Consider the following 13,944-nt stretch of genomic DNA (forward strand, 5'->3'; position numbering starts at 1 on the left):
GGGACCTACTCCAGAACCCAACCCTGCTCTCTCAGCAGGGGGGACAGATCTTGCATCCGCAACTGCAAATCCTAAATCTTGCAGCCTGGCTTATTCCTTGAATTCTCCCCCAGTAACCAACCTAAGCAGGCAGGTGATGGACATCATTCTTGAAGCCAGAAGACCCAGTACAAGGAAATCCTGTGCTGATAAGTGGAAAAGGTACTGCTCCTGGTTTCAATCTAAAGGAGAGGACAGAACTCTGCCCTCTCTGCCTCAAATCCTGGATTACTTATCAGATCTAATCCACAGAGGCCTATCCTTCTCCTCCATTAAGGTCCATCCTGCCATTTCGGCTGATTACAACACTGTGCCCACCTCTCTTCTCTCACCCTTTTATCAAATAGTTCCTGAGAGGGGCAAACAACTTAAGGCCGCCAAGGAGAGCACCCACCTCTGCTTGGGACCTTAACTTTGTACTGGAAGAGCTCACGCTTTCCCTCTTTGAGCCTGCAGCATCAGCAGAGTTAAAATTCCTGTCTTGGAAAACAGCCTTGCTTCTGGCCATCACTTCAGCTAGAAGAGTGCCTGAGCTACAAGCACTTATGGGTGTGGAACCCTTCATTATTTTCCATGTTGACAGGGTTTCCCTCAGGACTAACCCTTCCTTTATGCCTAAAGTGGTGTCCAGTGTAGCCATTTGCCAACTTTCTTCCCTAATCCTCAAAATAAAGGGGAAAGGATCCTGCACTCCTTTGATGTGCACAGACAGCTCAGATTCTACCTTGATAGGACTAAGCCCTTCAGGAAGTCTGACCAGTTACTAGTCATCTTTGCACCAGGGGCAGAGGGCAAGGCCATTTCAAAACAAACAATTTCCAAATGGATAGCACACTGCATCCATTTCTGCTACAAGCACCATGGGAAACCAACTCCTCAGGGGGTCAGAACACATTCCACTAGGGCAACTTCTACCCTCTACAGCATTCCTCAGGGGAGTCCCTACCAGGGACATCCTGGATGCTGCTACCTGGAGTTCTGTATACACCTTCACCAAGCATTACCACCTGCCTATCTTTTCCAAATCCAGGGTGGATTTTCCAACAGCAGTCCTGCAAGGCATACTAGCCAGCCCCAACTCTTCTTGACTGCCTCCACCCTTCTTCAGCTTTGGGAATCTACCAAAGTGTGATGACTGCAGCAGTGAAACACGAAGAATGTAGTACAGCTGTGTGCACTTACCATAAATGTAGATGTTTTTCACTGTTGTAGTCCTGGTTTCCCTCCCTCCAGCCCCCTTGTCTCTCTCTCTCTCTCTCTCTCGCTCTCCTCTCTATGTCCATTACTCATCCCTTTCAGGGGTATTGGTATTTACTTTTTACTGGTGGTGTTTCCCCACCATAACCTGGCTCTCTGTTTGGGGGACTCCTGACATTTGGGGCAAGAAAAACTGATGTAATGGCATCAGCTGCCTGTTTTTATACCCCTGACTACCTGACATCAGTCCTGGAGCGACAGCAACTGATGCAGAAATACTAAGTCTCTGGTATTCAGGCTGACTGAGGGCTACCTGCAGGCAGATAACCCAAGTGTGATTACTGCAACAGTGAATACACTCGAACATCTACATTTATGGTAAGTGTACACAGCTGTACTTTCTGCTTTATCTGAAGCCAGTCTTATTCAATATGCTGATGATGCTACCATTATCTGCTCTGTACCCTAACTAACCTCTTTACAGACTATTACTCAGGAATCATTTACCACCATTGAGACTTGGCTCTTCCAATCTCAGCTATTTCTAAATCCCACAAAAACTAAACTAAAGCTTTTTCCCCTCAGATTACAAAGGGAGAAGAAGTTCACAGTATATTCCTCTCAAAATGTACAGTTGGAATTAATCTCCCAAACCAAGCTTCTAGACTTTACCCTTGATGATCAAATTAAATTTAATATACATGTTCGAAATATGGTAAAAAAAAAAAGGCAAATTAGGCCTTTTGTACAACTTCCTTACTGCCCACTCACGTAAAGCCACTGCTACAACCTATCTTCTTTCCAATCTACTTACCTCTTCTCACTAACATGTTACAACTACAAAAACTTGAGCAATGCTATAGCAAAATTGCTCAATTTGTTACTAGTATACTGTATTTGTCTGATCACTGTTTAGCCTTCAAAAAATTAAACTGGCTCGAATTATCAAATTGCGTATGTTTTTCTGGATTCACTTTACAAGCTCGTTGTTTTCAAATGTCAAAATTCATATGGCCGAGACCATATATTCGACGTTTTAAAACATTGAACCTGTAAAGCGGGGATCTCCAGACAGACGGGCAAGTTTCCCTTTTCCTCGCTGTAGTGCGATCTCAATTGTTGGTATATTTAAATAGCGGGGATGTGGGGATGCAGGGGGGCTTGCCCCCCTGCAAAAACATCTTAGAAAAATTTTTCTGTTTTTTTTTGTTTGTTTGTTTGCTTTACAGGTTGATGTTTTAAAATGTCGATTATATGGTCTCGGCCATATGAATTTCGACGTTTTAAAATGTCAAGCTTCTAAAGTGAATCTGTTTTTCTCCATTAAAATCATTGACTATCCTAATCTATTATTATTTCTTGATGCTAACTGCTATGTATCATGGTTTTGAAGCTTTTCTCCCTGGTCCTCTACTGAAAATGTTTTTTTCATGGCCCAATCTATCATGGTAAACAAACAAACAAAACAATAAATAAAATGTAGTTCTTAGAAGTATTGTTCACCTTTTGAAAAAAGGGTGAAGAGAAAAGTTGTGCTACTTGAGATTTGTTAGAGTACTTTATGTTATTGTAGGACAGCTGAAGTATGCATAAGTAGCTTTGTTTCATAGAACATTTACTTTTTTTGTAACTTTACTGTAGATAGAAATGGTATAGAGGTCAGATGGGACAGAATCCCTTAAGGGAAGACAGAGAAGGCATGTTTATTGGATAACAGTGAGTTCCTACATTTGGCCATGCCTCTCAAATTCTTATTGCCAGAATATGGGACAAAAACAAAAATAATAGGGGAAGCAAAGGCCGCAATATAGGGATAAACTTTAAAAAATGGCTTTTATAAAATTAGAAAATTAAAAGAATAGTAAGTTTTACAGTAGCATGCATTTCTTGAGGGATATTAGGTCTGAAACCCAACAGGCTATTATTATTTAGTGACGCCTCAATCCTCAGTGATTTACCAGGAACATACCAAAATTGTGCGGCAAAAATGTAAGCATTCTCTGAAACTGCAGAAAGTTGAGAAACATGCATCGGGCTAGTACCTGGGCACTATTGACTTGTGAGTTGAGTTGACACATCATTTGACTCTTTACCAACACACTCTGTGTGAACTGTTACTCCTGGATGAGTGAGCACTGTAGGACTGGAGTGACAAGAAACTTTACACCTGTATCTGAAACAGTGAGTAAGATGAAGCAAGCTGCTTATAACTATGCATTTAAATCCTTTACAAAAATAAATAAGTTTGTCACTGTTTCTTGCTGAAATAAGGTTATTAGGTTGCAAATAAAAAACAAAGATCACCGTTAACATTATGTTCACTCTTTCTCCACTCTCTTAATAATATTGAGGATTTTTCCCATTCTTAGTCAATAGCAAAAGGAGACTAAAGGAAAGGACAGGCAAAATGATGTTGTCTTAGTCAATAGCAAAAGGAGACTAAAGGAAAGGACAGGCAAAATGATGTTGTCTTAGTCAATAGCAAAAGGAGACTAAAGGAAAGGACAGGCAAAATGATGTTGTGTTATGTTATGGAGACCCTGTGCTGTGTAGAAAGAACGTATCTCAAAAACAATTAAGTCAATGTGGCAAGCCCCATCATTTTAGGCAGAGCAATGTGTAAAAATAAACTTCACTGTTAAGTGTGGTGTAGGAAAACTAGTCTTACTCAAAACATCAAGAAATAATCAAAACTGTATTCTTTTTCAGTTTCTACACACTTTTTTCTTTAAGCCACATGTAGCTATACCAAGACAAGTAAATTGCTGCACATAGTGAGATTATTTGCTCTCAACAGGTGGGAAAGCTGTTCCAGTATCATCTTCTTCTTTCAGCTTTTCCCGGTCAGGGGTCACCACAGCGGATCATCTGTCCGCTCATGATTGGCAGTGGAGATTTACAGTGTCGTGTTGCCAGCCCGGCGCCCACCCTTCCACAGAAGGCACACACACGCACACACTCACACCTAGGGCCAATTTAAAGTGTCCAATCCATCTGCTGCACATCTTTGGGATGTGGGAGGAAACCGAAGCACCCAGAGGAAACCCACGCGACCACAGGGAGAACATGCAGACTCTGCACAGAAGGCACCCCAGCCAAGAATTGAAGCAGAGAACCTCTTGCTGGCTCCTATCCCACAGGTTACCAGCAGGATTTGGTCAGGTTGGCCGAGGACCATATTTCTTTGGTCAGAGGCAGGCAACCTCTCCCTGAATCTTCCCCAGGAAAATGGAAGATAGACCCTACACCTGACACCTTTTCAGAATCCCCATTATTCAGATGAATTATCTGATCAGGCAGACTCTGTCTTTGAAGAAGAACCCTTCCTTACCTCCTTTGAGGATTGTGATTCAAAAAGGTGTTGCCTTCAGCTTCACCGCCTAAGGACATTACCTTTGGGGAGACACTGCATGCCATGAGAGAGTTTTTCCAGTGGCAGGTACAGGAGTACCCCAGTCAAAAAAGTGGGCCAGCGAGTTCCTTGATCCCCCTCAACACAAACCCTTGGCTATCCCCCTAGTTTTAAAAGTGGTAGAAGATGCCTTTATGGAATCCTCTCTCAATCCAAACTCTCTCAGCCCCTCGTAAACCAGACAGATTTTGTAGGGTACTGAACTTGCATAAATTCCTTTTTAAGGACCCCTCTGCTGACCCATAGATTGTCACCCCAGCCCCAAAGGAGTTAGGGCCAGTACGTCAAAAAACCCATTACATACAGACAAAGAAAGCAGGGCCCCTGACATGTTTGAGAAGAAGATTTACACTTCTTCTACCCTGACCATGAGGGCTCTCAATTCCCATTTTTTTATAATAAAATGCCAACACAATATCTTGGAAAAGATGAAACAAAATATTTCCTCCCTGGAGGAGAAAACACCTCCAAGGAATTGCTGAATCACTGCCACTCCAGTTCCAAGGTAGTTAGGCACTCCTTGCACTGTGGATAAGATGCCCTAGAGGCATCTTCACAAGCAGCTCTGTCCGCCATGGTCATCAGAAGGCATGCTTGGCTTAGGGAACAGACATTACCAGATCACGTCAAATCAAAACTGCTAGATGCACCCCTGGGTAAGGGCTCCAATTTTGGACCAAAGGCTGAGGCTGTGTTAAAAAAGATGGAGGATAATGCAGTATCCATGCAAACGGTCAAGGACTTCCTCCAATTCCAGCCTCCTACGTTCAGTAAGAATTTTACCACTAAGCATTGGTCCTTTCCCTCCTAATCAAAACTGAGTCAGAGAAAAACAAAGGAAAAGCCTCATAGGTAGCAAAAGCAATCGCAGAGGGCAAGGCAGTGGTCCTTAGGACCACCTAGACCAAGGAGTTCTAAGCCACAAGGCCCTAGCAGAGATCAGAAGTGAATCACTACCCTCACTCACCACCACCCCCATCCACCCCCAACCCCGGACAAGATAGGAGGAAGATTAGGAGGAAGTCTTTCCCAATTCAGGGAAAACTGGGCCATCATCACCTCCAACAAGTGGGCTCTGGAAGTAATCTCAAATGGTTACAAGATCGCTTTCAAAGAACCATTAAGAATCCCAGGTTACCCCAATGTACCAGAAAACCAAAGGGCAGAGGCCATTTCTCAGATTACAATCTATGCTCTCAGGGCTCTGTGGAACCAGTACCAGACCATCACAAAGAAAAAGGTTTTACTCCAGGCTATTTCTAGTCCCCAGGAAAGAAGGCTCGTGGCTCCTGTCCTGGATTTGTCCATTCTAAATCAGTCCCTCCTAGTAACAAAATTAAAAATGCTTACTGTTCAAAAGCTTCTTCCCATGATCACTCCTCAAGCCCTAATGATTACCTTGGACCTGAAAGACACCTACTTCCACATCCCTATAGAAGACTCCTGCAGAACCTTTCTTCACTTCAGAGCAGGTACCAGTCACTTTCAATTCTTTGCACTTCTCTTTGGCTTGTCTACTGCTCCCAGGGTCTTCACCAGATGTCTGGCTCCTGTAATCACCAATCACATCTGCAGAACAAGAATCATCCAAATTTACCCTTATCTGGATGACTGCCTAATTTAGGTGATGAGTCAGTCCAAGCTTCTCAAGCATCTGGCCTTCACCGAGGCCCTACTCTGTTGTCTAGGGTTCACCATAAACCTCAGCAAATCCAACACAAACCCTTCCATCAGGATGGTCTTTCTGGGGACACTGCTGGATTTTTCCCTCCAGAAGGCATTCCTTCCCCCAGCCAAGGCTTCCTTCTTAACCCAATACTTCAGGACATTATGCAGAGACCATGCCTCTCAGCCAGGGAATTCCTCGGAGCACTGGGCCATATGGCATCCTGTATACTAATAATCACTCTGGTCACACTATACGAGGAAACTTTAGTGGTACTTCAAGAATCTGTGGTGTCAACAGTCACAGCCCCCAGAGATAGAAGACCACCTAATTCACTATCGCAGGAGAAGTTGACATAGTGGGCATGAGCATGTGCACAGAATCAGGGTCTCCCCTTCAGGTTCATCCCTCAGGGCCAACCTTTAACCACAAATGCATTAGACACAGCCTGGAGAGCCCATTTCCAACACTTCCTATCCCAGGGAAATAGGAAGAGCAGTTCAGGCACAAGCACATAAATTAGAAAGAAATGGTGGCAATACAGAAGGGCATGGTGACCTTCAAGGATCACCGGAAACCAGGGGTTCTACTTAAAAAACAGACAATATAACAGTCATGTGGCACATAAACAAACACGGGGGCACCCATTCCTACCCTCTTTGGTGGATGGTAGTGCAGATCTGGGAGACAGCCAATGCTATGGGGTTGCACCTGATGGCTCAGTACCTTCCTGGGGTTCAAAGCACTCTAGCAGACCATCTTAGCAGACACTAAATGGATCCCGACAAGTGGCAGCTGCATAGGGAAACATTTCTTAGCATAGTCCAGAAATGGGGTTCCCCTCAAATAGACCTCTTTTCCACTGACAAAAATGCTCAGTTAAAAAGTTTCTGTTCCAGGAGCAAACTTCATACAGCCCAGCGAACAGATGCCTTCTCTTTCCTCTGGAGCCACCCATTTCTTTATGTATTTCCACCACTGCCTGTCCTTCCAACAGTCCTCCTAAAAATCAGGAAAGAAGGAGACCGAGGGTCATCCTGATAGCTCCAGACTGGTCTAGGCAGCACTGATACTCCTGCTACTGAGTTTGGCCAAAGAAAAACCTTGGCAGTTACCCCATAGAGTGGATCTGCTGACTCAGGCAATGGGAAAGTTTGTGCACCCCAACTTGCAGACTGTCAGACTCTCTGCTTGGATAATTTATCAAAATTCTACCCTGGATTATCCCTGAGTGGTCAGGTGCTTAATATCTTAAATGAATCCAGAAGACCCAGTACTGGGAAAACATACCATTCCAAGTGGAAAAAATTCTCTATCTGGTGTCAGAAACAAGGCCTTAACCCTATATCTACCAATATTTCAGCCATTTTGGAGTACCTGGCTATCTTGGTGGACAAAGGTCTATCCTCATCCATTAAGATTCATGCTTCTGCCATTTCAGACTGTATCCCAACTCTTCCTCCTATTTTTCCGACTCCCTAATGATTCAGTTCCTTAGGGGAGTGCTGCATGTCAGACCTTCCAGAAGGTAGTCCACCCCTCCTTGGGACCTCAACTTTGTACTAGAAAAATTGACTTTATCCCCCCTTTGAACCAGCTGCTTCAGCTGATTTAAAATTCTTGATCTGAAAGCCTGCCCTTTTACTGGCTACCACCTTAGCTAGGAGGATCTGTGAGTTGCAAGCCCTCATGGCAGTGGAACCCTTTCCTATTTTCCACCCAGAGTTTCACTCAAAACTAGTCCTTCCTGTATGCACAAGGTGGTCACAGACACTTCCCTGACCCAAGTCATACACCTACCTACCTTCTTCCGTAAGCCATAGAACAAAGGGGAAAGACTTCTTCACTCCTTGGATGCATACAGGCAATTTCGCTACTACCTTGACAGGGCTAAAACTTTCAGAAAATCAGAACATCTATTTGTTTCCTTTGCCTTAGGCTCTGAAAGAAAACCAGTTTCCAAGCAAACTATCGCCAAGTGGATCTCCCACTGTATTTTCTTTTGTTACACCTGCCACTGCAAAAGCCCCCTAAATCTATTACAACCCACTCAGCTAGGGCCACTTCTACCTCTACTGCTTTCCTGAGTGGAGTACCAAGCAAAGACATTCTGGAAGCAGCTACCTGGTCATCGGTGCATACCTTTACCAAGCGCTACCACCTGTCGACCTTCTTCAAGTCCAGAGCAGGATTTGCCACTGCCATCTTACAGGGTGTCTTCTTCCTATTAAGGCATCTTCCACCCTCATCTCAGCTTTAGGAATCATTCCACAAGTCAGGTCTGCAACAGTGAAGCACGAAGAACAAAGTACAGTTGTAATGTAGATGTTTGAGTGTTTTCACTGTTGTAGTCTTCTTTCCCTCCCTCCTTCCCCCTTATTCTGCTTACAGTAACAACGTTTTCTCTGTCATCCTCTTCCAGAGGACCCTCTGCAGGGATGCCCTACAGGTCCCCCTTCTGTTTACCTGGTCCGTTGCTTACAATTCACTTACGGGGCTCCTACCTTTTAGGGGCAAGAAAACAATGATGTCATGGCATTGGCTGGCTCCCTTTATACTGACATCAGGGTAGGGCATCAGCCAGCTCAGGGAGGAGGGAGTTTTTTACTCTGGTAGGCGGGCTGACCAAGGGCTTCTGAAGCAGAAAATCCCACAAGTCAGGATTGCAACAGTAAATACACTTGAACACCTACATTTATGGTAAGTGTACACAACTGTACTTTACTTAATGCTGCTATGGCTTTTAGGATATTTGGTTTAGGCTTTGACAGAGTTCTAGTACTGTCTGTGTTTTGCATGTGTGTATGTGCATGTCTGCATGTGTGTGTGTGTGTGTGCGAGCGCACACGTGTGTGTGTGTGTGTGTGTGTGTGTGTGTGTGTGTGTGTGTGATTTTGATTTTCCTGTACAGTGCAACTAAAGCATAAGTCTTCAGTTTTGAGGGCCCAGGGAAGCATAAGTCCATTCTAAGTGACTAGAAAGTTGTGTTCCTGTATGGAGAGGTGGCAGTCAATTAATTTATTTTTACAAGAGTATGTAGTAAACTGTAAGTAATTCAGCTCATCAGCAGGACCTTAGTTTCTTACATATATAAATTGTTGTCTTATAAAGTGGCCTGTGATTTCTTAGATCTGTTCAAGATGGTAAACTGATTTTGCTGCCAACTTTGACATGATATAGGTATAAGGCTTATTTACCTGAGTCATGTCACTGTTCAGAATTCTGCATGTTGTTGATGTTAATTTTTTTTTTACCATAACACTTTTTCTACACAGTGGTTACTTTGATAATTATTGTGCTGAAGTAAATCAGCTGGTCCACTAGAGGGAGTCTGTGTCTATACTTATATTCAATGATATTGCTAACTGAACATTTTGAAATCAAGGTACACAAAGAAGTTTTCTTTATTGTACATTACCCAAGAGGAATATTGTATTAAAGTCCTGACAATTGGGGTATAGTCCGTCCCCAGTCGGCCGAAATACCAGAAATAATAAGACGTCGGTCATTTGCCCTTAGACTGCGTCAGTGCGTCCAGGGTACTACGCGCATGTGACCACCCATTTCCTCAGTCTTTTTTGCCGCATGGTCCGATGCAGAAGCAATTTTGCGAGTGCAGGTTGTGTACAGAGTTTTTTTTTCGTTTAAGCAGACCAATGAGAACCAATTCTTCGCTGCAGCCAGCTGCCACAGTGCAGCTCCTTTTGGGGAGGAATTGTCTCTTTTTTCAAAGGATGGGATTTATTTTTCAAGACAGATGGGATAGTGGGTGCTATCATCATTCAGATTTTTTTTTTATTTCCACCCAATGCCCCTTTCAGGCATGCCAGATGTTCCTCCTCCACAAAGAAAAAGAGCTCACATGCAAATTTTTTCAGTTACTCCAGATAGGGCCATTCAGCCAGTCCCTGTATCAGAAAGGGGCTTCGATATTTATCTATCTCCACTTACTTATCTGACATTCAAGTTCAAGATGTTGGCGTGACAGCAACTGTTACCTCTGCTGGGCAAAGATCACTGGATGGTAACTTTTTGATCTCAAGGAAGCTTACTTTCATGTGCCTATAAGGCTAAGTTGCAGAAAGTATCTGAGGTTACACCTCACAGCATCTGGAATATGTCATAGCAGTGCTAAGATGCCTAGGTTTAACTATCTCATCAGTCAGAGGCTGACTGCTGCAAGGTTCCTTCAAGCATTAGGGTTCATATTCTAGGTTCTTCTGTGCTTCCCAATGCCAAACTGCATATGAGGAGCTGCAATGGTATCTCAAAAAATGATGGACACAGCACTGCCAAGATTTGGACACTGTCATTCAAATAATACCTTGCCTTCAAATATCTAAAATGGAAGTGGATACAACACAAGAGGCCTGCCAGAGTACAGCATCTACATATCAATATGAAGGAGATGTTTTCCAGGGCAGGTGTTGATTCTGACAGACAAACACAACTGTCATGTGGTACATCAACAAGCAAGGGGAGCCAGGAGCACAGAACTCCCTAGCAGATGTATTAAGCAGACAAATCATGGATCCCAGAGTGTCTTTCAGTTGAAAAACCTTCATGTTCTTCATTTTCCTTCCTTTCACTTCAAAGGTAAAGGTAAGGGTAGACTAAAGGTCAGACATGATTTTGAAGGATGATTTTGATAGGGCACACAACACTGGTACTGGTAGTCACTTCTAAGGAAGAAAGTAAAGAAGCCTCCATTTACCTCTGATTCCTCATCTGTCATCATTATCTCAGAAGGTCATCTGCTCAATGTCATGTCAATCAATCTCTTCATCTCAGCTTATGGCATATTCTGTTGGTTGAAGCGGTCTCAGTCTCAGCTCACAAGTTTTAAAATGTGATTATGGAAAGCTAGAAGGCAGTACTAGGGAGAGGTACACCAGAAAAATGGAAGAGATTTTTATTTGCTATTTGAGTGTGGCTCTTCAATATCTTACTGAATTATTGGACAAAGGTTTGTCCTTCTCTTCCATAAAGATTAAAACATTTTTGCATTTTGCATTTTATTTCTAGGTGGATTTGGTTTGCATTGCATTTAGGATTTCCCCATCTAGGGGCCACTTCCACACCCACTCCACCAGCATTTCTAGGGGGTGGCAACTAAATATATTGGAAGCAGCTACTTGGAGTTTCAGTTCTACTTTTCTGCACTTTCACCTCATTATATACTCTAAGTCTAGAGCTAGCTTTGCCACAGCTGTTGTTTTACAAGGCATGTTGCATGTTGCTACATGCTGTCAATTTGCTGCTCCCTAGCCCCCTGCCCCTTTTCTCTGCTTTGGGATTCTTCTACCCAATTGTCAGGACTGGAAGAGGGAAGGAGTTTTGTACTTGTTTTTACTTGTAAAATGTAGAAGGATTCCCTTTCCCTTGCTGCAGTCCAATTTCCCCTCCCCCTTCCCCCCTGTGGTGTGGGGTGTGGTGCTTGTGTAGGTTTTGCTTATATTATTTTATTATATATTGTATATGTTTGTTTGCAGTTTTTTTTGGGACTTTTCTCTTTTTTTGTCTGTCTCTTCTGATCTGGGAAAAAGAAAAGGAAGGAAATGCGGTCATGCATGCGCGACCCTGACGCTGCGACGCTGATCAGCAGTCATGACCATGACGGACCCCATACTCTACTCTGGGTATCGGGACGACTGGACGGACTATACCCCAATTGTCAGGACTGCAGCAAGGGAATCCTCGAACATCTACATTTATGGTAGGTACAAAACTGTACTTTCTTCTTCACCTGAAATGTGTTAGAGTGTTTCACTGTAGATAAAACTACATATTTTAAAGCAGGCAGTTTTCCTTGTTTCTGTTGCGAGTATACTATTTGTAAAAATCTGTTATATTTTAGAACAACAAAGAAAAGCTGATTCAGTCTGTAGTTCAGTGATGCCTTTTCTTGTCATTTTTTTCTAGTGTGTGATGAGTTTATGTTGCCACTTAAAAACATGCTGTTTAGTACAAAGGTTGCTATTTTTTAATTTTTTGGGCTTCTTTTTTCATCTCTGGACACTGATTGCATTTCATAGATTGCACTTGTACTGATAGCGGTTATTTTATGTTTTGCATCACTGATACAGTTGTTTTGGCTTATTCTTGAGAAAAAGTTTATAATAGCTCACATAAAACTGAACAAGAGATGTTACGGACTGAAACAGTACCTGATCTTAAACCGTCAGTTGCTTCATGAGAAAGTGGGTTGTGACACAAATCCTGGATTCTACTTGTAAAAGCAACTACTGTAGATGTTTGCAGGACCTTATTTGCTACAAAGTATCTACACTAGATATGGCTCATGCACTTACATTTCTTTATCTTCTTTCAGATTTGTGCCAGGAAAAGGTCTGGTGATTTATCCATCAATAGGAGATAAACTTGACATAATCTGTCCACAAGCAATGCCTTCACAGCCATATGAATATTACAAGCTTTACATGGTTACACGAGAACAGGCAGAGTCCTGTCGCACCATCATGGACCCAAACGTGCTGGTCACGTGCAATAAACCAGAAAAGGAAATCAAGTTCACTATTAAGTTTCAGGAGTTCAGTCCAAATTATATGGGCCTTGAATTTAGAAGGAATCAAGATTACTTTATCACATGTAAGTAAAACATTTTATTGTCATTTTTTAAATACTGTTTTCCTCTTCTTTTTTCTTGTATATTTTTCTCCCGATTGTTTTCTTAAAAGTTATAGCAAGAATTCTGCTAAACGTAAAGGGTTTCCAGGACCTGTAGTTGTAAACATTCATTGTGATGGAATTTCTTAATAGGCATGGGGATTCTGTAAGCACTCTCAATACTTGGCACAAAACCTCCTTCAGAAGTGCTTGCATTACCAAAAGTTGTAAACAGACCTCTAGGGGTAATGTAATCCTCAAGAAGAGGTTCTTCTTTTGGTTGTCATGGTGATGACACTTGTAAGGTCTCATGCAGTTTTCTCTGTGGATAAAAGGGTAATAGATGCTTGGTGTGTGGGTGGGGTCAAAAGGCGTGGCTGTGTGCCAAGTGGCAGAGATTCTCATTAGTGTTCTAACTAAAGAACTTGACTGTTTTGGCACTGATATAAGGGATTTGTCAACATTGCCTTCAGTGTGGCAGGTTGAACTCTCTTAGATGGGTACAGAGAAATAGCTGTGTATCCAGTCAATTTTACCACATGAGAGTTGTGTCTGCATCTCTAGCATGTCTGTCTTGAATGAGATGACTAAATCAGGAGATATTTTTCAGCAATTTAATTGCAATTACGCATGTAATGCATATCCCTTTAAAATGTAATTTTTTACTTGTCATTTCCCATCTGGATGAGGATATTAGAATGACATCATGAACTACATGGTAGTACTTAGTAAGCATTCCAAAAAAAAAAAGAAATAAGAATTGCAGTGCACTTAACATTGGGGAGGACACTGGGCAGGCAGTGATGAGCTGTTACTTAAAAGCAAACCATTTATGCAGGATGCAGACTAATTTAGTATATGTACAAGTCTGGAACTCAAAACAAATTGTCTTTATTAATTTTGATTCCTTCTGGTACTGTGGATGTACAGTATTCAAGAAGTAGCATAAATCTCTTTCATGCATGTTAGCTGCCTCTACACAGAACAAAGAAATCAGCTTTGC

The 13,944-nt window shown here is 42.5% G+C and overlaps 1 protein-coding gene across 1 annotated transcript in view; it reads left to right on the plus strand.

The window, feature by feature from the left end:
• The window catches only part of EFNB1 (ephrin B1), a 763,535-nt gene that overhangs the window by 388,009 nt on the left and 361,582 nt on the right, over positions 1-13,944 (plus strand). The window contains exon 2 of the mRNA XM_044057094.1: positions 12,646-12,923. Within this exon, the coding sequence (XP_043913029.1) occupies positions 12,646-12,923 (278 nt within the window). The remainder of the gene's footprint in view (positions 1-12,645; positions 12,924-13,944) is intronic.

Source organism: Protopterus annectens, chromosome 15.part0 (assembly GCF_019279795.1).
Source record: "Protopterus annectens isolate FY-2018-M chromosome 15.part0, PAN1.0, whole genome shotgun sequence".
Taxonomy (NCBI): Eukaryota; Metazoa; Chordata; order Ceratodontiformes; family Protopteridae; genus Protopterus; species Protopterus annectens.